This window comes from Callospermophilus lateralis, chromosome 2 (assembly GCF_048772815.1).
Source record: "Callospermophilus lateralis isolate mCalLat2 chromosome 2, mCalLat2.hap1, whole genome shotgun sequence".
In the NCBI taxonomy this organism is placed as follows: Eukaryota; Metazoa; Chordata; class Mammalia; order Rodentia; family Sciuridae; genus Callospermophilus; species Callospermophilus lateralis.
In genome coordinates this window covers 183,350,384-183,373,585 of record NC_135306.1, presented here as the reverse complement: position 1 = coordinate 183,373,585, position 23,202 = coordinate 183,350,384, and the positions used below count along the sequence as shown (strand labels likewise).

General features: G+C 52.8%; 1 protein-coding gene across 1 annotated transcript in view; it reads right to left on the bottom strand.

The window, feature by feature from the left end:
- Prr5l (proline rich 5 like) overlaps positions 1-23,202 on the bottom strand; it is a 79,687-nt gene that overhangs the window by 8,971 nt on the left and 47,514 nt on the right. The window contains exons 6-8 of the mRNA XM_076844346.2: positions 19,231-19,322; positions 8,518-8,661; positions 4,381-4,507 (exon numbers count right to left, since the gene is read on the bottom strand). Coding sequence (XP_076700461.2) covers positions 4,381-4,507; positions 8,518-8,661; positions 19,231-19,322 — 363 coding nt within the window. The remainder of the gene's footprint in view (positions 1-4,380; positions 4,508-8,517; positions 8,662-19,230; positions 19,323-23,202) is intronic.

Genomic DNA, 23,202 nt, shown 5'->3' with positions numbered 1-23,202 from the left:
GGCTTCTGTGGAGGCAACGTGGAAGGAGCGGGGCCTTGGAAACCACAAGGGCCAGGCTCAGCCATGAGGCTGGAGTGCGTTACTTTACTTCTCTGAGCTGCAGAGGCCTGTCCTGGAGCACTCCTGGCTCCCTGCTGAGCTCTGGCATTCATCCCCAGGGAGCCAACAATGGCAGCTCCTTTCAAATCCCTACAGAGAAGCAAAGCCTAGAGGGCTGGCTGGGGCCCTGGCTGGGGACTGGCTCCCAGGCCTTTGATCCCCAGGCTCTCCATAATGCGGCCATTGTGACCCCTGCACACGAGGCCCTTTGTGGGCTCCTTCTCCAGGCCCCAGGCCCCGCACCTGAAACCCCAAGAACCCCTCCTTGTCATGCAGGGAAGTACCAGCGTCCAGCACTGCACTCAGGAGAAGGGCCGCCCAGACACCATGGGGGGTGGCTTGTGGGAGGCCAGGGCGTCTGTGAAATCAAGCCAGCAGCCTGAGTGTTTGCTGGGGGGCCCCATGGGCAGCTCAGGAACCTGAAAGGTAGGACAGGGCCCGGCCTCTGACAAACCTGCTTTTAAAGTAAGATTCCCTCCCCTCCCCTCCCCGCTCTGCTACCACCGCTCTAGAAGAGGTGGCTGTGGGGTGGGGAGGGCACACACGCTCTCCCTCTGGGACCTGGGAGGGCCCCTTGGTTCTCTCCGAAGCCAGCCTCACATATGCAGGGCAGGGACCTGCAGGAAAAGGACTTCTCCAGGACTCAGGATTCAGGGACCGTGGGACAGGGAGACACACCTCTGAAGTGTGTGACACACTGCTCTGGCCTGGGATGCTGGGGGTGCCCCTCGAGTCTGAGGTGACCACAGCAGGCCCCTGGGGGGGCAGGGCTGTGCGAGGGAGGAAGGAGTGGCTGCCCAGAGCCTGGTCCACACACAGTGTGGTGGGCATTTGAGGAGTGACTTTTGGAATGAAGGCCACAGCTGCCCCTGACCACTCCTACCCCACTCAAGTCCTGGCTGAGCCCTCCGTGGGTGAAGGGATTTCTCAGGCCCACTGTTATCAGTTGTTATTTTGGCCGTTTTTCTTAGTGCCCTCTTGCCCAGGCTGGGGAAAGGTGACCATCCTCCTCCTGGGGTGGGGCAGAGGGAACCCTCCTACCTGAAGAGGTAGGCTCAGAGAGGAAAAGCACCTCAGCTTTTTGCTATCCAGAGAAAGTCTGGCTGAGGCTACCTCAGACTAAGGAAGAGAAGGGAAGGACATCTCTCACCTGTCCCTTAGTAAACTCTAGTCCCACATGCCCACGGGGCTAGGGCGGGGTGGAGGTGGAATGTGTGGGGCAGCTGGGGCTTGAATCCTGACTCCACCAGCAAGTGGCCTTCATCCTCATGTGCCTCACCTGTCAGATGGGAACGGAAGCACCTACGTGGCGGCATGGTGTCCAGTTCACCTGGCACAGTGCCCAGTGGCTTCCCTTGCTCCCCCACTCTGCAATTCTAAAGCCTTTCAGTCCATAAATGGTCCCCCCTCTGCTGACTCACCACCTTGAGTTCTCCCAGAGGTCTACCCCTCTGCCTGGTGCTGGCGTCTCTCCCTGTTTCCTCACCTAACTCCTATTCCAGCCATGTCTGGCTCCCATCACAGACATTGCTGAAGCCAGAATTACACGGGCGGTCAGTGTAGGTAGGTGAATCAAGTCAGGTTGGATCAAGAAGGCCGATTTTGAGTGGGTCCTGGAAGTTGGAGACTGTCCCCTGGGGATTGAAATGTTAGTGCCTTCAGAACCCTTCCTCCACCCTGATCAAGAACCTGCCCCTGCACCTACCTGTTGTTGAGGTGACCTGTCCTAGGAATCGTCCCTCCTACAGAGAACTATAAGGTTGATAATGTGTCCCTGGCTGCTCCATCCTGCCCTTCCCCCTTCAGCCCACCTGTTTCCCACCCTGGGCCCTCCCACCCAGCATTCCTGGGCCTAGTCACATGCCCAGGAAGGAGAACGACAAGGGGGGAAAGGCAGGAGAACAAAGGAAGCCTGGGACATATAAAAAGGGCAGAACACCTCACTTCTGGGGATACCAGCATGCCAGCTATGGCCCCCCTCCCTCCTGGGAGAAGTCTATACTACCCCTTTTTAAGTAAACCCTGCTTTGTAAACTTGCCTCAGCGCGCTTCTCTAGTGTTCAAACTTCAACATTAGAGTCCTGGGGAAGCAGGACTCAGGATAACCAGCGGTATCAATGCCTCTTCCAGGAAGCCTCCTCTGGTTTCCTGGCCCAGGGGAAGCTCCTGCTGAGGTTTTGGAGGCCCCTGTGCCTTGTTTGACTTCCTCCCTAGAGGGCAGGATGGGCCCTATTTGTTCACAGATGCACCTGCAACACCATGCAAGGTGTCTGGGATAGGGTCACAGGGCGCCACTGTCCTTGGTATAGTAAAGGCCCACCAACTGATACATTTTTTTGTTGTTGTTGGGTTTTTTTTTTTTTTTTGTACTGAGGATGGAACTCAGAGATGCTTCATCACTGAGCCACATCCCCAGCCCTTTTATTTTGAGTCAGTGTCTCACTAAGTTACCGAGGCTGGTCTTGAACTTGCGATCCTCCTGCCTCAACCTCCCGTGTAGTTGCAGGTGTGCACCACGGTGCCCAGCTCCAGCTCTGCCTTTTAATTGGACAAAATGGATATTATTCTTTCTGTAGATTGAGTCCTCACAGAATACACTTCCAAATCTACTCCACCCACCCAGTCCAGTGGGCTGAAAGCAGGAAACGGACTCCAAAGTCAAAGGTAGCACCACAGACGACTTCACACCTTGCCATCCAGGGATGACCCGGTCTGCACTCCCAGGCGTTCCCAGCTGGCCCTTAGCCACCACTCACTCGCTTCCCACAAGGTGCTGTCACTGAAGATACTGGGACAGCCAGGATTCAAAGCTGCCTATTTGAAAGCTACTTGCTCCCTGGGTGTCTTCCATGTAGATATGAAATATATATGTTAAGAAATTCCTTTTTTTTTTTCTTTCTCTCTGTTAATATGATCTAGGAGTCTCTTCCAACTAAGAACGTAGGAGAGTTAAAGAAAAATGATTTTCTCTCTCTCCCTGCTCTGGCATTCGGCCCAGATAGTGGTCAGGGCCCAGCTAATCTGGTGGTGTCCTGACATCTCCCTGGGACCCCCCCACACTCCCCCACCAAACTCCATGAGCCAAGCCAGTAGCGGGAAGGTGGGTTCCAGGGAGACCGCAGCAATAGCATGCCGGGCTCAGGGCTGGAGAGGGCAGGCGAGTCTCCCTTTGTGTCATTTCCAGCTCCTGGGTCGGGTGAGGAGTGGGGGGGACCTGGCAGCAGCAGGCTGGGCCGGCACCCTCCTCTCTGTGGTGTCAGTGGTTAAGCTGGTGTCTCCAGAGAAACACGACCAGGGCTGGGAAAATGCCGGCGAAAGGCCCTGCCTTTTTCTGCAGTTGAGAGGCCCAGGGAGGGCAGGAGCCTCTCTGCACTTCGCCTTGGCTTTGAAGCTCAGCTACAACTCCATTTCCACGAAAAGAGGAGCAACAGTTTCCAGATACAGGTACTGCTTCCTTTTCCACACCTCTCTGTGGGTGCCAAGTGCCTGGGCTTGGGTACAGCCAGGCACAATTCCAGTTGCTGGGACAGAACACTGAACAAGTTCCTGCATCTTAAGGGTTTGCATTTCAGGCAGTCACTAAGGAATGTCTTTTATTACAAATCTTATCACAGAGCTGTTTCTACCACGACGGTGGTTTCACTGAGAGCTACCCGAGATTCTATTACCCAGCAATTTCTCCTGAGACCATCTAGACTGTGGTTTGAGAAGGAACAGACCTGATTCATCTCTAGGTTCTCCAAGGGACCTAGTACAGGGCCTGATGCCGATATAGCTTCAGAGCCATCAATAGCCAGGATTTGTGCCCACACCCAGGAACCCCTTTCCTTGCAGTGCAGGCCTGGTAGTGCTCACAGAAACAGAGCGGGGGACAGCAGCTCCAGAGCACCTGGCTATGCATGTGACAATCTGGCTCCACATCTGAGTGCTTTCATCAGTGGGTTTCCCACTCAAGCCTGGGAGGGTGGAATAAGGCAGGGTTTCTGACATCCGAGAGAGACATTCATGTCTTTTTTTGTGTCATGAAAAAGATCAAAGTCACTGATCAAAGATGTGGATCAGACAGGCTCCACCACAGAGGAGGCTGGCTCAGTCTTGGGGGAGGAATCACCCGGGGGGAGGTCACTGCCACCCAGGCTGGGGACATGAGAGATTCAGATACACAGGTTTGCACTGACCCACACTGAAAGCAAAGTGCTCAGCGTGCAGTCAGTGCACGGTACAAGGTCACTGGCATCCATGCTGCCCAGGCCCCTGGCAATGTGGCAGCTGTGCCCTTACCCAGTGAGTACGTGGGTCCTGAGAAACTTCGGTCCCCACTGATGCCCAGGAAAGGAGAAACCACTTGCTTCACCAGCTCCTCCAGCTGCAGATAACCCTCACTTGGACCAGTGGGCTCATGAACACTCTGGAAAGAACATCGGAGACACACAAAGGTCAGTCAGTGAAAACTGGCCAGTGGACGCGTGTCAACACATCCCCCTGCCCTCCTGCCGTGCACAGGCAGTGTGGCCAGCAGGCACCCTCTTAGATTAGAATAAAGGAAACTGAGGCCTGGCGCCCTCATCACTTGTCTCAGATCACAGGGGTCAGAACAGCACCTGGTGAATACATGGTGGCCTCTCCCAGGGGGCCCTTCCAAGGCAGCATGGGTGGGACAGACCCAGCTCCAGCTCCAAGGCCAAAGTCTCACTGGTCCCGTGATAACCCCACCCACAATGGCGTGACAGTTTGCCTACAGCGCACATGCATTTTATATAAGCGCTTCACATGTATTAATGCAGAGGTCTCCTGACAACCACGGGGGAGGCGCCCCCATCAACCCCCTTCTACAGACCCAGAGAGCTGAAGTCAGTTGCCTAGCCAAGCACAGCTGGTGGATAAAGCTCCGAGCCAGAACCCAGGCTATCTGTCTCTGAGCCTATCCTACTATCACTTGTTAACAGGCTAGAAAAGGGGAAAAGAATATGGAAAAGCCCAGAACAGCACAAGAAAGGAAGACTGGTTCTAGAAGCAGGCAGATGTTTTGCAGCAAGAGGATGAGCCTGTTCAAAAGCCTGGCAGGTCAGGAGTCCTCACAATCGAACCCCGAATAAACACCAACCCTAATAACTCCAAGGGCCAAACCCACAGAGAAGCCTGTAACCAGCACTTTCTAGAAGCCCAGCAAACTCCTTGGGAATTCAGCTTCTCCCTGCAAAAGAGGGGAAGGCACGCTCTCCCTGGAGGGACTGGGAGGAAGTAGAGGCCACCTAGCAAGGGACAGAGTCCTAAGCAGGAAGAAGCCAGGTTCTGGGGGGCTGTGCTCAGCCTGAAAGGTTATCATGTCAAATTCTCAAAACAGATTTTCAATTACTTTCACCTAAATGTAAGAAGACGGCCAGGCAATGAGGCAGGAAGAGCCGACTCCTATAGGCTGGGGGGTCCTTCCAGAGAAACAGCTGGTCCTGGCCCTTCTCACCTGCATCCCACAGAGATGGGGTGTGGGGGGGGGGTGTTGGGAGTGGTGCAGGGAGGGGCTGCCTAAGAAAATAGAAGGCAGTTGAGGAGGGGCAGAGGATTTGGAGGTTGGGCCTGGGAAGGGGTCCTGACAGAAAATAGGTGGGCCTGACACACACCGGGCCTGGCAGCCAGGGTGCTCCACACCCTCTGCTCCAGTCCACCCATACTAGACAGAAGCACCCGGAGACTCCACAGTGGAAATGAACAGGGAAAGCGAACGAGCTGCTCAGCTGCCCCAGGTGGAGGGAGTCCTTGCGGCAGCAGAAGGAAAAAGGGGAGCCCTGTGTTCAGGCGCCCCAGGAACCACACCAGGCCTCAAGAGCCGAGCGGTTTCAGCCACAAAACCACCTGGACTGGGCCTCAGAGTCCAGGAAGCTTTCCCATCCTCTCTCTCTTGTTTTGTCCCTGAGAGTTCTCATCTGGGTTCTTCATGGCCCCTTCCCCCCTAGAATTCCTGAGCACTAACTGGGAAGAGGTGACAGGAAAAGGAGAGGCCTACAGGTGGGAGAGAGTGGGCCAGGGGCCCGTGACGTGGAGCTGGCAGGTGGTTCTCCCAGGACACAGCCTCGAGAGCTGGGCTGGCAGGTGCCCTCTGCCAGGGTGCCGCTCTCTGCCCTCCGTTGGTCAGCAGACTGGCTGTGACCATTTTGTCACCCAGAGCAAAGGGAAGATAAAGGTCCCTTCCTCCAAAAGCTATCACGAATGCCGAGTGGGTGACGGGAGACAATGGAGCCAGGCGCAGGGTCCTCGAAGCACAGGTCACACACCCTGCCCGGCAAGGCGGGCCTCCAGGGTCCAGCACATGGCTAAAGTCTCTGGTTCCGCCACTGGCCAGGCCAGCCTGAGCACAGACCCCTCGGCTGGCAGAACACCCTGTGTATTGAAGGAGGGGAAGGGTTGGCTCCAAAATATTTTGGAGAAGGGAGAGTTGAAGTCTGAGAAAGGGCTCTTTCCTAGCAGTCAGGTGGCTTTGGAAAAATCAGCCCCAGGCCTCATGACCCTGGGGAAAGTAGGGGCCTGTGGAGAGAATGACAATTCTAAGTACAGAGAGCCAGGGTTCCCGCAACAGGAATGGCCCCAGGGCAGCGCCACCTGAAGTGCCACCCAGACCCAGGCTGCTGCTCAGGAGGAGGGAAAGGCCTGCCTTCAGTCACCATCCCTGCCCTGAGGCTCCTGAGTAAGCTACTCCAGGAAGCCCTAAGGGAACTGAAGGGTGGTGCTGAGGGGGTTCTGAGCATGGGGGGTGGGGCTGCAGGACAAGGCAGAAAGCAGGGGCCCCGGAGCTGCCGAGCAGTCAGCTGGTTACAAATTAGTATGTGGTCCTGAGCCCCTGAGCCAGCTTCTCTCATCCTCCCTCTCTGCTTGAAACGGAACAAACAATGGGGTAGTCACAGGAGGGACCATTTCCTCGCCCAGCTTTCCAGAAAACTGCGGAGCCCCTGGACCTGCTCCAGCCACACTTCTCTCAGCCCTGTGTGATGGTCACAAGCCATCGTAATCTTTGGGGCCAGGGACCTGGGGTCAGTCTCACTCAGTCTCTTGCTAGTTGGTGTTACCACTCAGTGAAGAGTGTTTAATTAGCACCTACTATGTGCCAAGGACTGGGCTGGGTGCTGGGACACCGGGTGAGATGGAAGCCCAAGGATCTGCCTTGATGGAAGGGGGCTGTGGGCACAGGGAACAGTGGGCACAAAGGTCCTGCTCACTCCTTATGCAGAGGTCAAGTTCAATCAGGTGCGAGCTGCACACCTGCATTCCAGCCAATTCCACTCTCCCTCTTCCTATTGGCAGCCCTTCCTCCTCTGGGATTACAGGGAAGGGGACAACACCCAGAAGGATGTTCCAGCTTAGAGAAGGGAAAGAGAACAGCAGCTGGGGGAGGCAGGTCGGGGCCCCTGGCTGGATGCTCCATGCCTGCTATGAGGGCAGCCTAGGGTCCCCTTCAGCCTGAGGGAGGATGGAACCTGGGAGAACAGTGCTGCTCTGGGAGAAGTGTGTGCCCACCCACTGGAATGGGCTTGCTGAGGCCAGGTTTGGACTACTTGATCCCACTCAAGGTCAAAGTCCACTAGGCAAAGAGGTCATCTAGCCCAAGGCCAGCCAATCAGATTCTTTCCTTTGGAGAGGAACCAGGGTGTGCAGTTCTCAATTTTATTACCCCTTACTAACCGGGTAATAGACATGTTGGTGAACTTCCTAGGTTTCAGTTTCCTGGTCTGTGATGGGAGTGACACACAATGCCAACCTCATGAGGTGGTTGATTCCTTGGCCTGAGGCTGCGAACACCAGGGACCAACAGTGTTGGCTCACTGTCCTGTTACTGACTGAGAGTTGGGATCAAGAGACACAGGGCAGCCATCTGGGTGGTTAGTCTCTTACTTCAGCCTGCCACATGGATCAGGCGGGAACCAAAGCACTGGACGCGACCCCACAGATCAAGTAAGACCAAGAGAGTCTGCAAGGCCAGGGAGCATCAGAGAGAAACGCGCAGACCAGGTACAACTAGAGGCCAGGAAGTGAAGAAACGCTGGTGGCTTTGCAACTTGACCAGTGTCACCTTGTCACAAACCCATCTGCCTTGTGAGCCTTCCGTTGAGGACCTGGTCTGGCTTGTGCTAGGCAAAAATGGATTCCTTGTTGTCCCCTGCAGCCCACGGCTCCCTGACATAACTGGGGAGGGTCCACTTCCTGAATGAAGGACCACGCTTCTTTTCATGCCCCTCTACAATTCCGGCAGTGAGCACAGGACCAGGGACCTAGCAGGGACCCCGTGAATGCACATCAAACAAATGAACTCAGGGACGTGGCCAAACAAGCTCAGAACAATTCTCAACTAAGCTCAGGTGCTTGTCACTTGGTCCCTTCCTGTTAGTCCCACAGCGCTGTCTCCTCCCTCGGCCTCCCCCGGGGCCTCACCTGCAGGATGAGCAGCATCTGGACGATGGAAGAGGGCAGCTTGGATGGCGGCCCCAGCAGCAGCAAGTCGCCCAGCTTCACCTTCAGCAGGACCAGGTCTCGGAAGCCCAGGAGGGAGATCTGGCGGATGGTCAGCTCCTGTCCCTGGAGAGGAGGGAGGAGGGAGGGTGAGGGGTGACGACTTGCTGCATCTGCCCCCAGCCACGTGCCGTGGAGGGCACGTGCTTACGCAGCACCTGGGACTGGACAGGACCAGACGTCTGCAAGATCCAGCGGGGCCACCAGAGGTGAAGACCCAGCTCCTGTCCCCGGGAACTAACGCTTTGTTTAAGTCAGGACAGGGTCCGTCCCGTTTAAATGTCCCCAAGACCACACAGACACCTGGAGCAGGGCCACGCCGTCAACGCCGCCGTCAATGGTTAGGAGGGAGGACCCAGGAAGTGGGGGGAGACACCAAAGCTCAAATCCACTTCCCCAGTCCAAGGCTGCTTCCCAAACCTCGTCTGCTAAGCGCCGAGGTGCCCACCAGGTGCCAGGCAAAGGAAACAGCAGTCCTCAGATGCTTCCATAAGATACTAGGTTTCTTACGGAAACCCAAGTAAAGGAGGAAGAAAAATAATTGGAAAAGTAGAAGGGATCTGTGCGAGGGGCAGGCCAGGGATGACAGTGATCATCGCACCAGAGCTGGCCTTTGGCAACCTCCGACTACATGGTGGGTGTGAGAATGGACACTTTAGGTGGAAGGAACACATTTAATCCCCATGGCCACCTGTGTGGTTTGTGTCGCCCCCAAATCATAGGTTGAAATCCTAACCCCAAGGTCCAGGTGTTTGGAGGGGGGACTTTTGGGAGGTGATAGGATCGTGAGGGTGGAGCCCCTTAGGCACAGGATTAGTATCTTTATGAAAAGAGGCTGCAGAAAAGCCCCGAACCCCTTTCACCAAGCGAGGCACAGCAAGGAGGCCCTCACAGACACGTACTCTGCCTGCACCTTGAGTTGGACTTCCAGCCTCCAGAACTGTGAGGAATGCACTTCTGTGGTTAACAATCGACCTAGTCTGTAGTGTTTTGTTGTAGCAGCCTGAACAGACTAAGAAAATCGCCCACAGAGATAGGTACTATTATAAAATCCATTTCATAGATAAAAAAATGATAGATTCAAATTGAAATTATTTGATTTTAAGAGCTCCTGAAAACTGCCAAGACAAAGAGGAAAGGAGCTTATTTCTTAGATTCTCCCTCTCATACTCATGCTCATGCACGCGCGCGCGCGCACACACACACACACACACACACACACACGCTCTCACACAGCACATGTCAAAAATGTCTTGCTCCTGAATAAGCCAGAGGTATCATTCCAAACAGGATGTGTAGTCCATGCCCCAAGGCTTAAGGAAATTTTATATTCCCTGTAACCCTTGGGGTTTATAGGAACCCTTGCCATCGCTGCAGCCCCCTCCCCCAAGGAACACACACGACCCCCTCCCATGGGCTCAATTCAACCACCTGGGATTGCCTTCCTGATCACCCCCAGTGGCCGCGTCCCCCATGTCTTAGAGTTTCCATTTCTCAAACTACGTCCCAGCACTCACAGTTACTTGTGCCTTGCTTCATTTCCAGGACTCCTTTCCCTGTGCCAAGGTAGGAGAATGAGGGCCAAGTCCCATCCAGGCAGGAAGCAGGCCTCACACAGACACACATGCACACCACGAGTCCTGACTTGGTGTTCACAGAGTCGGGGTCTGAATTGCTGTTAATTTTGGTATAAACTTGACTGGCCATGGGTGCCCAGATGAAGCATGGTTTCTGGTGTGTCTGGAGGGTGTTTGGTAAATGCTGGAGAGAGAAAGCAGGCTGCTCTCGCCCACCTGGGTGGGCCCCGTCCAATTAGTTGAGGTGCCGAATAGAACAAAAGGAGGAGGAAGGAGGCCCTGGCCCTCTTGCTTCTGGCCTGAGTGGGAACAAGGCATCTGGCCTCACCCCCAGCCCTTGGATAGACTGACACCAGCAGCCCCGGGTCCTCAGGCCTCTGGACTCAGACTGAATACACCCCTGGCTTTCTGGGTCTCCCATTTGCAGAAGCAGACTGTGGGGCTCAGCCTCCGCCATAGTGTGGATCTGGAAAGCTTCCAAAGGCCACGAGTTGAGGGCTTGGTCATCAGCTTGGGGCATGACTGGGAGGAGGCAGAGCCCAATAGAAGGAAGTTAGGCCATTGGGGGGCACGCCCACGAGGGAATATTGGGACCCCAGCACTTTCTGTCTCCTCTTGGCTTCTTGGCCACCCTGAGGTGAACAGGCCACCTCTCCCACTGCTCCTGCTGCCACGATATACTGTGCCCCCACCGTCCCAAAGACAGCATGGACCAAAACCTCTGAAACAAACAATCTTTCCCCCTTTTAAGAAAGTTGATTATTGAAGGTATTTTGTCACAGAAATGGAAAGCTCACATGGCCTCCACAGCCACAGCAGCCAATACTTCATGATACCCAACGTCACCTACTGACAAGGGTGCTTCTGAGAAGTGAGTCAGGCAATTTCATCACTGTGCAAATATCACAGTGTACTTACACAGACTAAGGTGGCCTGTCCCCAGGTGATACCATCTCACCGGACCTGCCACAGTACATGCAGTTTGTTGTTGACTGAAATGTTTCTCAGGAGTGTGTGTGTGCGTGCCTGCACACACACACACGTGCACACACACACACACACACACACACACACACACACACTACTGGTTCTGTTTCTCTGGAGAACGCCTACCAAAGCCTGAATCAGCAGCATCACTGTTGCTGGGAAAGCTGGTAAAAATGCAGAACTCTCAGGCTCCCCTCTAGATACACTAGAGCAGAGACTCTGCAGGAATCTGGGTTTAAAGGAGCCTTCCAGGTTACTCTGATGCTCTTCCTGGCTCTGATCAAGTCATGTGATGAAGGCCCCAGGATGAAGTCATTCTGGATTTGGATAAAAATTATTTAGCAATAATAATACACAGCATTAGGGTTTGAATCTTGAAGGATCCCTGCAAAAGCTCAGGCATTAGGCAAGGAAGAAATGTTCAGGGGTGAAAACACTGGACTGTGAGGGCTGGAAGCCCATCCGCGGATTAAGCCATTTGATGGCTTAATCATTTGAAAGGGCTCCTGGGTGGTTACTGTAGGCAGGTGGGTGTGGTTGGAGGAAGCAGGTCACTGGGGATTATGGCCTGGATTATATCTGTCCCCTGGCTCCTTCCTCCTTCTCTCCCGTCCCCCTTCCTATCAGCCGAGCTGAGCTGCTCTCTTCCTCCACACCCTCCCTCCGAGGTGTACTGCCTGACCCAGGCCCTGGGCAATCGAGTCAACCAATCACAAACCGAGACCTCTGGAACTGGGAGCCAAAATGCACTTTTCCTCCTCTAAGTTGTTCTTGCAAGTATTTTGGTCACAGCAGCAAAAAGCTGACTAACCTAAGTGGGCTCTGAGAAGGACAACCAGCCACTTCTTCAGCACCTTCTGTGGAGACCGGACACTGTAATGCCTGCTGCATGGGAGACTGCTGGAAGGAATCCTGCGGATGAAGCGAAGGGGCACAGAGCCCGGCATACTGTATGTGCTCAATAAATAGTGCTGACTTAGACACATTTGTTCTCTTCAAGAGCATGGTTTTTTTTAAATATTTTTTTAGTTGTTGATGGATCTTATTTATTTATCTATTTATTTATTTATATGTGGTGCTGAGAATCAAACCCAGTGCATCACACTCGCTAGGCAAGTGCTCTACCACTAAGCCACAACCCCAGCCCAAGAGCATGTTTTAGTGAAGCTTTATCACGTCCTGTTATGAAAGTAACACGTTCAGGCATTATAAACATCCATATCTGTAAAGCGTCCCGAGGTACCATAGCTATATTTTATAGTTTTATATCTGCCATGGTTTAGATGTAAGGCGTTCCACCACAGTTCATGTATGAGCCAATGCAAGAAAGGTCATGAATGCACTAATGCACTAATGAATGCACTAATCAGGGTGTTAATCCCCTGGCAGGGATAACTGGGTGGTAACTATAGGCAGGTAGGGTGTGCAAGAGGAGACGGGTCCCTGGGGGTGTGCTTTGGGGGTATTTATTCTGTTCCTGTTGAGCAGAGCTCTCTCTCTGCTTCCTGGTTCCCTGTTCTCAGCTGCTCTCCTCCTCCACATTCTTCTGCCATGATGTCCAGTCTCACCTCGAGCCCCAAGGAATGGAGCTGGCTGTCTATGGACTAAGACTTCTGAAACCATGAGCCCCCAAATAAATTCCACCCCCCTGGAAAATTGTTCTTTTTTTTAAATCATAGCAATGAAAAAACTAAATATGAATAAAACAGCAATTGGTAGGGAGAGGTGGGGTCATTGCTGTGACAACCCTGACCATGTGGCTCAGAAGCTTGGGGAGCTTTTTGGAAATTGTGGGAGGAATTTTTTGGAAAGTTTAAAGCGACAAGCTGGAAAATCTGTAGGTTGTGGTAAGCGGAGCTGAACGGGCAATTCTGGCGGGCGGCAGAGACCAGATGACAAGGAGGCTGTGACAGGGCTCATGAGGTCTCAGGGGAGGAGGACTCTACGGGAAAGTGGACCAGAGGCCATTCATTATGTCCTGACTGAGAAGCTGTCTGCATTTTGCCCTGAACCGAGACTCTCTGTGGGGCTAAGTTGACGGCAATGGACTCCTTAGTCTAGCAGAAGAAACTGCCAGGCAGTGTGACATTCAGGCGGTGGCATGAATATTAATGGGGGCTTTTTGCCAAGTTTATTGTGATAATCTGAAGCGGAGAGCCAAGCAGAAAAATCCGAAAAATGTGTCTTTGGGCCAGAAGACTGTGAGTAAAACTGGGACTAAGGAAAGTGTGGTGGTTAAAGCTATTACAGTCAGTAAAGAAGTGAACGCTCTCCTCGGAAACCACAGGAAAGATGGTTCGAGGGCATCAGGAGTTGGCAAGACCACGCCCATCTCAGGCTCCAGGATGTAGAAGTAGATATTCCCTTGAGAAGAAACCAGTGGGGCAAGCTGCTTGCACAGGGGGCCTAGGAAGTTTTTCAACGTGCTGAGCCCCAAGCACTCAGAGGCTGCTGCAGCCAGGTCCCCGAGGCTGGGCTACTGTCGAGATGGAGAACTTGGTGGGGACCACATACTACCGGTTCTGCAGGAATGCAGGATGCCGGAGCCAGGGGTGCATGGAGGCTTCCACGGAGATGTCCAAGGAAGGCCTCGGAAGCCAAGCGAGGTAAGGCAGGGTCCCTGCAGGCTCTCCCTGAGAGGGAGATGTGTGGAGATGTGAGCAGGAAGCCACAGCAGCCGTGGAGACCCCCGAGATTAAGAAATGCCCGTACTGTGACATCTCTGAGGAAGGCTGCAGGAACGGGCAGTGACAAGCCAGCGGAGAGGCCACACAGGCTGCAACCGGCAAGGCCACAGGGGTGGAGCTACCAAAGCCCTTTGGAGAGAGCTTCAGGATGCCACATGCCCAGATGCTGGACGTGGAGCTACAGGACCAGTTAGATTTCTGTCTTGCTTTGGCCCCATCCCTTCTTTCCATGTCACCTATTTCTTCTCGTGAAAATACTTACTCTGTGCCTTTATACCCTGGATGTATGTATGGAGCTTGTTTTTAATTTTTACAGAGGCTCGTGCTTAAAGTTTGCCCTGAGTCTCAGAATGAGACTTTGAACTTGGACTTTTCAGAAGTCCTGGAACCGTTACGACCTGGGGATTCTTGGAAAACAACTAAAGGTATTTTTGCATTGTGAGGTAGGCATGAGATTTGGGGGACTAAGAGCGAAATGTTATGGTTTAAATATTAGGCGTCCCCCAAAAGCTCATGCATGAGACAATGCACGAAGGTTTAGAGGTGAAGTGATCAGGTTCTGGGGTTCTGAGAGCCTGAACCTAATCAGTGCATTAATCCCCTGATGCGGATTAACTGGGTGGTTACTGGACAGCAAGGGTGTGGCTGGAGGAGGTGGGTCCCTGGGGGGGTGCCATTGGGGTATGTATTTTGTCCTTGTTGACTAGAACTCTGTTTCCTGGTGCCGTGTTCTCAGCTGCTTGTTTTTGCCACACTCTTCTTCTACGATGTTCTGCCTCACCTCAGGCCCCAAGGCCTGGAGTCGGCCATCTGTGGACCAAGACCTCCAAAACTGTGACCCCCAAGTCAACTTCTCCTCCTCTAAAATTGTTCTTATCAGGTTTTTTGGTCACAGAAGTGAAAAAGTTGACTAGAACAATATCTATTTCATATCTTTACAGTTTTTTTTTCTGTTAACATTAAAATAATAACTTCAAATAGAGCAAACACTATGTTGCATGTTTCAAATAAGTGGTCTTAATTGCAAAGCACTTTTGCTTTATTTTATTATTCTCATATCTCTGAAAAGTTGGACGGTTGGTATTATCTCTGTATGATGGATTGATGGACAGGGGTGCAAAGGAACTAGTACCAGACCCCATTATTCTGTTCAGGCCCTACGATGCCGGGAGGTGATAGGATCTATCCACTTATTCCCCGCCCTCCTGTGAACAATAGAACTCTGTGATTCAAATGAAAGAACACAGGGAAGAGCAGAAGGCAGACCAGGCAGGTCAGGTTCTAGGAACTACTCGGGAACAGCAATCTGGTGGAAAGACTGCAGGGTAAGAGGAGGCGATTCCAAGAGCCCCACCCAGCAACTGCCAGAAAACTTCACAGAATGGTTTCCCAGACGGTCCCTCCAAGGCCAGCCGGGTGCTCAGAGGCCTTTCACCCCTAGTGCTGCACCCCAATAGAGACAACTTCTGTTTCCTTTGCCTTTTCATTTTTTGTTTCATTCTCATCAAGGTCATAGATATTTATGGGCAAAGACTGAACAGAAGAACTTTTCTTATAGTCTCTTATTTTTCCAGAAAGTTTCTACATCTGTGAAATTACATATATAATCTTTAAACACACATGGGGATTGTATGCTTTCTACTGTTCTGCCACCTGCTTTTGTTTAATGTAGTATATGTTGGACATCTTTTCATACCAGCACATATTGCTTCTTCTCCTCACCCCCTTTTCAAGGCTGCATAGTAATCCACTGCATGAACAGGCTGTATTTAACTGACATCACCTACACCAAAAGGCTTTTTTTTTTTTTTTTGCCGACAAACAATGCTATAATAAACACGTTCATCCATGTCTCTCTGAGCACTTTTATCAGTGTATTCAGATTAGCAATTCAAAACAAAGTTGTGTGATCAAAATATACCTTTAAAAATTCTTAATCCCAGCAGCTCTGGAGGCTGAGACCAGAGGATCAAGAGTTTAAAGCCAACCTCAGCAACGGTGAGGTGCTAGGCAACTCAGTGAAAGCCTGTCTCTAAATAAAATCCAAAATAGAGCTGGGGATGTGCCTCAGTGGTTGAGTGCCCCTGAGTTCAATCCCTGGTATCCCCCCCAAAGTCTTACAGATACCTCCATGTTGTCTTCTGAAAAGACTGCACTGATTCACACACCTGCTGACAATGGATGAGAGCCTACTGTGTCACAGCAATGAAGAAAAGGATGGGGTTTTTTAGAAAGAATGACGATTACATGGACATTCAAAAATAATATGTTCCAAAAGCAAACAAACAAAAAAGACGCACCCATTCCAAACTCGTTAGCTTAGTCCATGACATGTGAGAAGTAGGTCCAGATACTTGGGCCTACCAGCTAAGACTCTGACACCTTTTGATGGACAGAGAATACTAGCCAGGCCGATGGCCACAGCGGCTGTTCTGAAGCCCTGACGGTCGTCCTATGCTAACCCAGCTGCTTCCCTATCATCACTCTCCCCCTCCTCACCCCTCTGGAGTCGGCTTTATTGTTTTATAGAAGAACCCGGAGGCTCAGAGAGGTGAGGCTACCTTCCAGGAGATGGACATGTGCCTGGTGGGCTGAGGACTGAGCACAGGGCGGCCGGGGCGCCGTTGCTCAGGACCTGAACCACTCCTCTTGGCTGACCCCCTGCCCCGCGTCCTCCCCAGTGAGCTCTGCCACCTCTTCTACAACACCCACAATCGTGGAGCATGGAGTTAGAGCATCTGTCTGCAGAAGGTGAAAGATTCCGCCTTCAGGGCTTCCCAGCCTGGGGGAACCTCCATATGCGGGAAGAACAGCCCAGATTCAAAATGACCAGCGGGACACCTCCCGTGTTAAAAGGCAAACTGAAGCAGGCTCAGGACAGCTACGCGGTGCCACCATTGACATGGCCAGGGCTCCAACATCCCATGCCATGGCTGCTGCCTGCCCCAAATAGGGGGCTTTTTTTTTTTCCCTGAGAACCTCACTGGTGCCCAAAGCCACAAAGGCCTTTTCTGCATCTAAGATCTGGCCTCTGACACGGGCACAAAATGTGTTTATGGGGCCATGTGGAAGACCCTGTCCTGTAAACAAGTTAGTCACTGCTTTCTTAGAGGACCATTGGGGACACTGACTTCAGTTCGTCATGAATTAGAGGGAAGTCATGCTCGCCCAGAATTCTCTTTCCCCTTCTTGTTTTAGGTTGGGGTGGGAGAGCGCCCAATCCAGGCCTCTCTCCTCCTAACCACTGTCCTCCACCAACAGAGGACAAACAAGACTCATGTCCACGGTAACCAAGGTTCCATCCTTTTTGTCTGGGCTTAACCAACCTGAAGGCACACCATTCCAGAAAGCCATGCCTATGTGACCCTGGGTCAGCTGAGACCAAAAAGTGGGCAGGAAGCACAGCTCCCTCCTTCCCGGGACCCCTACCCGGGTGCCCCTTGGCTCCCATCTCCCCAGTCCACAGGGTGACTCTGTCAGTGCCCTGCCCAGTCTCAGCGAACTGAAGAAGAAGGGCCGGCACGCGCAAATGTCCGCAGAGGCTGGCCGGCAGGGGAGCAGCCTGCCAGGGGAGACTGGGGCAAACCAGAGCAGAAGCAGACTTCAAGTCTGGTCAGGAGAGGAGAAGGGAGAACAGCCAAGACGACGATCGCCAGACCTTACAGGTTTTCAAGCGAATCAGGGCAGCCAGCGTTGGACCTGAAGGACTCAGAGGCCCCTCGCTGCCCACCTCTGACTGCACCGGGGCCATGTCCTCCCGGATCCCACAGTCCCCATTCTAGAACCACGCCAGTTCCCTGCCCAATGGCCCTTACAGAGACCCAGGTCTGCACGCCCTCTCCTGCAGAGTTGCCAGATAAATACAGAATGTCCAGCTAAATCCGAATCTTTTAAAAATATAACTATGCCCCGAGTGCTGTGTTACTTGTTTATATGAAATTCAAATATAACTTGGCATCTTGTGTTTTTATTTGCTAAATCAGGCAACCCTGACCCCCAGGTCTGTCTTCCTAGTATAGGATTCACTGATGGCAGTTGGGCGACGGTTGCAGAAAAGGAAGCAGACACAGCACTGCACTGGCTGGGGACGGGTTGAGAGAGAGGGGCGAGCTGTGGGCTAGGGGCTCCTGGCTCTTCTGTTTTACTAGAAACATCAGGGACGGGACTCAAATGGGTAATGAAATCTGCAAGCACAGCCTCCCAGGTTTTAAATATTAGATGCACTTCCAAGTTCCTTTAAAATACCATCAGACCAAACAGTCTCCGTGGGCCTTTCCCCTGGTAGGAGGAAACCCTCCATCATTGCTCATGGCTCTGTTCCGACTCTGCGTATTATACACTTCAACACAGCCAGACTGTGTAAGAAGCCCCAATCCCAGGAGTGAGAGTACCGGTGAGCTCGGTGCCACCTATGTGAGAGAGGGTGCCGGGGAGAGGGACAGCTGTGCCAGGCTTCCTGGGGTGGGGCACTGCTCTGACCTGGCACCATCAGCAGTGGTATTAACCTCTGTAGAAAGAGGAAGAAAGCCCAGGGCCGTGGTGAATATCTATAATCCCAGGGGCTTGGGAGGCTGAGGCAGGAGGATCGCGAGTTCAAAGCCAGCCTCAGCTACTTAGCGAGGCCCTGAGCAACTCGGTGAGATAAATAAAATATAAAAAGGGCTGGGAAGAGGCTCAGGGGTTAAGCACTCCTGGGTTCAATCCCCAGGACCAAAAACCAAACAAAGAAAGAGGAAGGAAACTGATACAAGTGGTCAAATGAGCTGAGGTCCTACAATTAGAACACAAAGGAGAGAGTGTTCCTTTTACTCCAGATTCTTCATTTTGCAGGAGGTGGGGGGAGTTGCGCAAGCGGAAGTTCACGACGGCTCAAGCCATCCTGAACCCAGGTCTGCCCATCCTCGATCTTTGCCCACCCTGCGCGCCCATCCTATGGCTCCTTACGAGGACAGGGAGCAGTACTTCTTCCCCACCATCCGGGGACAACAGCAAACTTGCTTAGAAATTATGCTTCAAAAAGAAAAGTAAGGACGGAAGAAAGGGAGAAAGAAAGGAAGGGAGGAGGGAGAGGAAAGAAAAGCAGCAGGGATGGGAGGGAAGAAAGGGAAGAAAACAGAAAAGCCCTTCCCCACCCGGCTCCTCTACTTTGGGAAAGTGGAAAGCAAACTCCTCCAAAGCAGGAAAGCACCCTCAACGCCAGGAGGGCAACAGGAGCCTGCGGACACCTGCTCCAAGGGCTGAAGGTGGCCCCACAGGGCTCTCAAAGGGCCCCACGGCCCTCGGCCAACTCAAGCAGCCACCTCCGGGTCTCCCCCGGTCACCTGCCCCCAGCTTCCAAAGGACAAGTCAGAGGCCGGCAGGAGGCCGAGGGCGGAGACACTGACCTGAACTGGGTGGAAGATGGCCTGCAGGGTGGGCAGGGTCTCAGTGAAGAAGTGGTCCCAGACGTCAGCCAGAGCCTGCACGAGGCTCTCACCTGCAGGGGCGAGAAGACGGGAGGGGGGGAAGGCAGAGCTGGGGTTAGTCCCACAGAGGCCAGAGACAGCCCCACCTCCCAGGGGAAGTCCCAAGTGCTGGACGACTTGCAGCCGGAGCCGTTGGGACCCGGAGGCCAGAGCTGTGGGGCTGCAGGGTCTGGGCCCCTGGCCTAGGAGGTGGGGCCTCGTGGAAGGTCATGGCCAGGTCATGGCAGGCTTTGCCCTTGGAAGGGATTCAGGCTGGCGGGGCAGAGTGGATTATCCTAAGAGTGAGTCAGACTCCTGAATCCTGCCTCCTGTCCTGGCTGGTGATCTCTTCTGCTGTTGTGATGCCACCCACCAGAAAGCCCTTACCAGAGGCTGAACCAACGGGCCCACCAGAGTTTGGATTTCCAGCCTCTGAAACAGTGAGCTAAATGACCTTTTTTCATTATAAAGTACCCAATCCTGGACACTTTGTCGTAGCAATGGAAAATGGATTGATACTGGTGGGAAGAATCAACTCAAACTATGTAAACATGACTTTCTATCCCTGGATTCAAAATAGGTGGCTGAAAATTTAAAATCACATAATAATTGCTATCATCATGTGAATGGTTACATTATCAGACAGTGTGTTAAGTTGCTTATTAACAAGCTATCTCATGAATAGACTCTGTTACCCCTGTTTCACAGGTTCAGAGAGGCCAAGTACCCGGTGTAAAGTCATACAGCTTGAAGGCAGAGCTATAACTCCAGAAGCCATGCTCTTTACCACCCTCACCTGGGTAATCACATGTACAGCCATGTATTGTTTTGTTTTATTAGTCACCAACACACTGGCCTTATTCTGGGATTGAGCTGTCAGTTGTGAGAGGTGGAAAGAGGATTCTGGAAACTGTGGACTCCGCCCACGGCTTCACAGTCAGAGGGCAGCATTTCTCAGAGGTCACCTGGGAAACACGGGTCCCCTCTCCTGATTCTGTGCCCACTCACCCCGGGGCCAGGCAGCCTAGGCTGTGGCTGAGTGCCACCTGCAGGCTGGGGCACACCTGTCACCTGATGCCACGGGGTGGGGACAGAGAGAGGAATTTGCACCTGCGGGAGAGGCAGGCGCTGGCAGAAGCAGCCGGCTTGGCGGTGGCTGCAAATGACCTAGATATCAGAGCTGACTGGGCACTGTCTGCTCGTCCCCGCAGAGAAACTGGGTCAGCCAAGACCAGACACCGTTTGGCAAAACCCCGCTCGTTTCTCGGGGCAAGTCCTGAAAGGCCGATGGAGCCTCCCGCGTCTATTAATTTAATGGACAATAAAAGCCGTCGCTGTGGAGAAGGAAGAGAGCGGGGGCTGAGGAGTGGCTCAGGGGCCCGGAGACTGCAGACCTCTGAGGTCAGGTGACACACGGTGGTGGAGGGGCAGCCCGGGAGCCTCCACTCCCCTGGCCACTTGGAATCCTCACTTTGTCACTCCCTGTCCCCTCCCCTAGAGCTGGCAGGCCACACTGTACTGCTGTACCAACAGTGTTGGGCACAGTGCCAGATACACGGACAAATCTATTCTAGAAACCTCCTCGGGACTGAGGCGAGTGCCAGGTGTAAAGGTCTGTGCAGGCGCTTGGCCCCGTGAGTGGAAGCAGGGACCATTAGCCCAAATACGAGGCAATACGGAGAGGGACTTAGTCACAGTGGAAATAAAATGCTCCTCGGATAAAGAAAATGTCTACGTGTGGCCTACTCTCTGTATCTTCATCCTTTGGAATACCTTAGCCTTTGGGCTCCTTGTGGATTTTATCTTAGCCGTTCACTGTCACTGTGCTTCCTCATGCCACAGGGCCTTTACACATGCCAGTTTCTCTTGCCTCACCTACTTCTGTTTATCTTTCTGTTTCAAGTGAAATTTTACTTCTACAGAAAACTCTTTCCCCCTGGTTCCAATCCCTCTACGATCTAGTCACAATTCTATATTTGGTGACGACTTGATTAATACCTGTCTCCACTACCTGTTTATGAGCTCCATGGGAGTCTATGAGGTTTCATTCATCACAGTGTCCACAGAACCTAGCAAAGAACCCGGTATCTAGTACGTCATCAATAAATGTCTGATTGACTCAAATACCACCCTCTTTCAAATGTAGGTTGGGCACACTCACCTCAGGAGGAGGCAGGAAGTCAAAAGAGCCATATAAACGTCAGGTCACCACTACTCCTAAAACCAAGGTGAACTCCAGCACCTAAAGGGTGTACCCCACAGGACAAGAGGCTCCTCCGTTGATGGGCCTTCTCTTGAGCCCTCCACAACAAAGACACGCTCCTGACTTTGGATGGGCAGGAGCAGACCCCCGGGGCTCAGCTGTGCCTGCTTCCGTGCCTGGCATGTGAGGGGAGCCTTGAGCCCACGGGGGAAGCTGGGCCAGGGAGTAGCAAGCAGCTCCCTAGCTGCTGGCTGCAAACTTCAGAGAATAATGAAGGCTTAGGACCACACAGGCCAGCAGGACAGGAAGGCCCTGGGGAAGAAAGAGTTAGAGGAAACAGGGACTGAGGGGAAAGACCCAGGAGCCAAGGACCTAGTTCCCTGTAAAGGGGAAGGGGGTTTGCAGTGGAAGGTCCTAAGTGTCTCCGCTAACGGACCACCAGAGCTGAGATCCCAGAAGATTATAGGAAGGTACAAGAAGCTTCCTAAGGTCAAGGTCACGAAACTCTAGAAAAGATCACCCACCGGGAGCACCTGTCTCCTGCTACAAAAGTGCCACCAATGGACACGGAGGGCCACCTGTCCTTTCTGCAGCCATCCAGCAGGGGTGTGCAATAAAGTAAGGTTCATGGGGCAACCGGAGAGATCATATTTGTTTTTCCCAAACTTCGCTGGATAGCCAGAGAATTCTTTTATCCAGACAAAATCTTTCTTGGGGGTTCTAATGCATAAAAGTAGAGATGTTCTAGTTGGAGATGGGAAAGTCCCTTGAAGTTCCCAGGAGCCCATTCCTTGTGCAGAGAGGCCCCTGGCGCCCAGAACCCTGGAACTAGAGGAGATCCCAGGGGACGCCCTGGCCGGTGCACTCTGGCTACGCCTTGGGGTGCAGGCCAGGATCCAGGATGATCTTTTTACTCTGCCTCCATCCATTTCTGGATTTTGGCTCTACATTGAGGATGACCTGGAGGAGGGACGTCAACTTCCTGTGAACATCCAAGTTTTACTGAGTACCTCTTTCATATGGTTCCCTGCATTTCCAAGAGCTTGGAGTAACTCCCTCAGTGTCTGACAGATGAGGAATGTGGCCAGGGACCATGCTTCTTGTCTGGGTAGCTGCCTCCTCTACCTATGCATTCATGAGACTCAAGATGCACAACCGCACAGGTTCCTGGTCAGAGCCACCTCAAAGTCTAGCCTCCACTGACGGGAGAACGGATAAAGGCAGCACAGTGCAGCTGTGCTGGAGTAGTATTTGGCCTTTAAAAAAATAGAAGAAAAAAGGGACAATATGATGCCTATTGGGTCTGGGTCCAGAAACCAGCTTGACTGTAAGTCAAGATCAAGGTCCTTAGACTTGAGCAGGGGGGAAAAAAGCCCCAGTAGACATCCTACTATGCGCCACATACAGTGCTACTCCAGTTATGGGCCTTGTACTCCCTGCAAGCCCTCAACCCACGTCATCGCTTTAAATAGGATGAAAACAAACTCAAGAACCTGGCAACTTGTCAAGTTGCCCGAGAAGTCAGAGCTCAGATCAGGCCCCGGGTCGGGGGAGCCCAGGCCAGCCCCCAGGACAGGCACAGGGCGGGCCTTCCCTGCCTCTCATGCCAGCTCAACCCGGTTCTTCTTAATCCTGTCAGCTGGCTTCTAAAATCAGCATAGACCAGGACATTCCATTATCTATCAAATCCCACCCCATTGAGTGTGCGC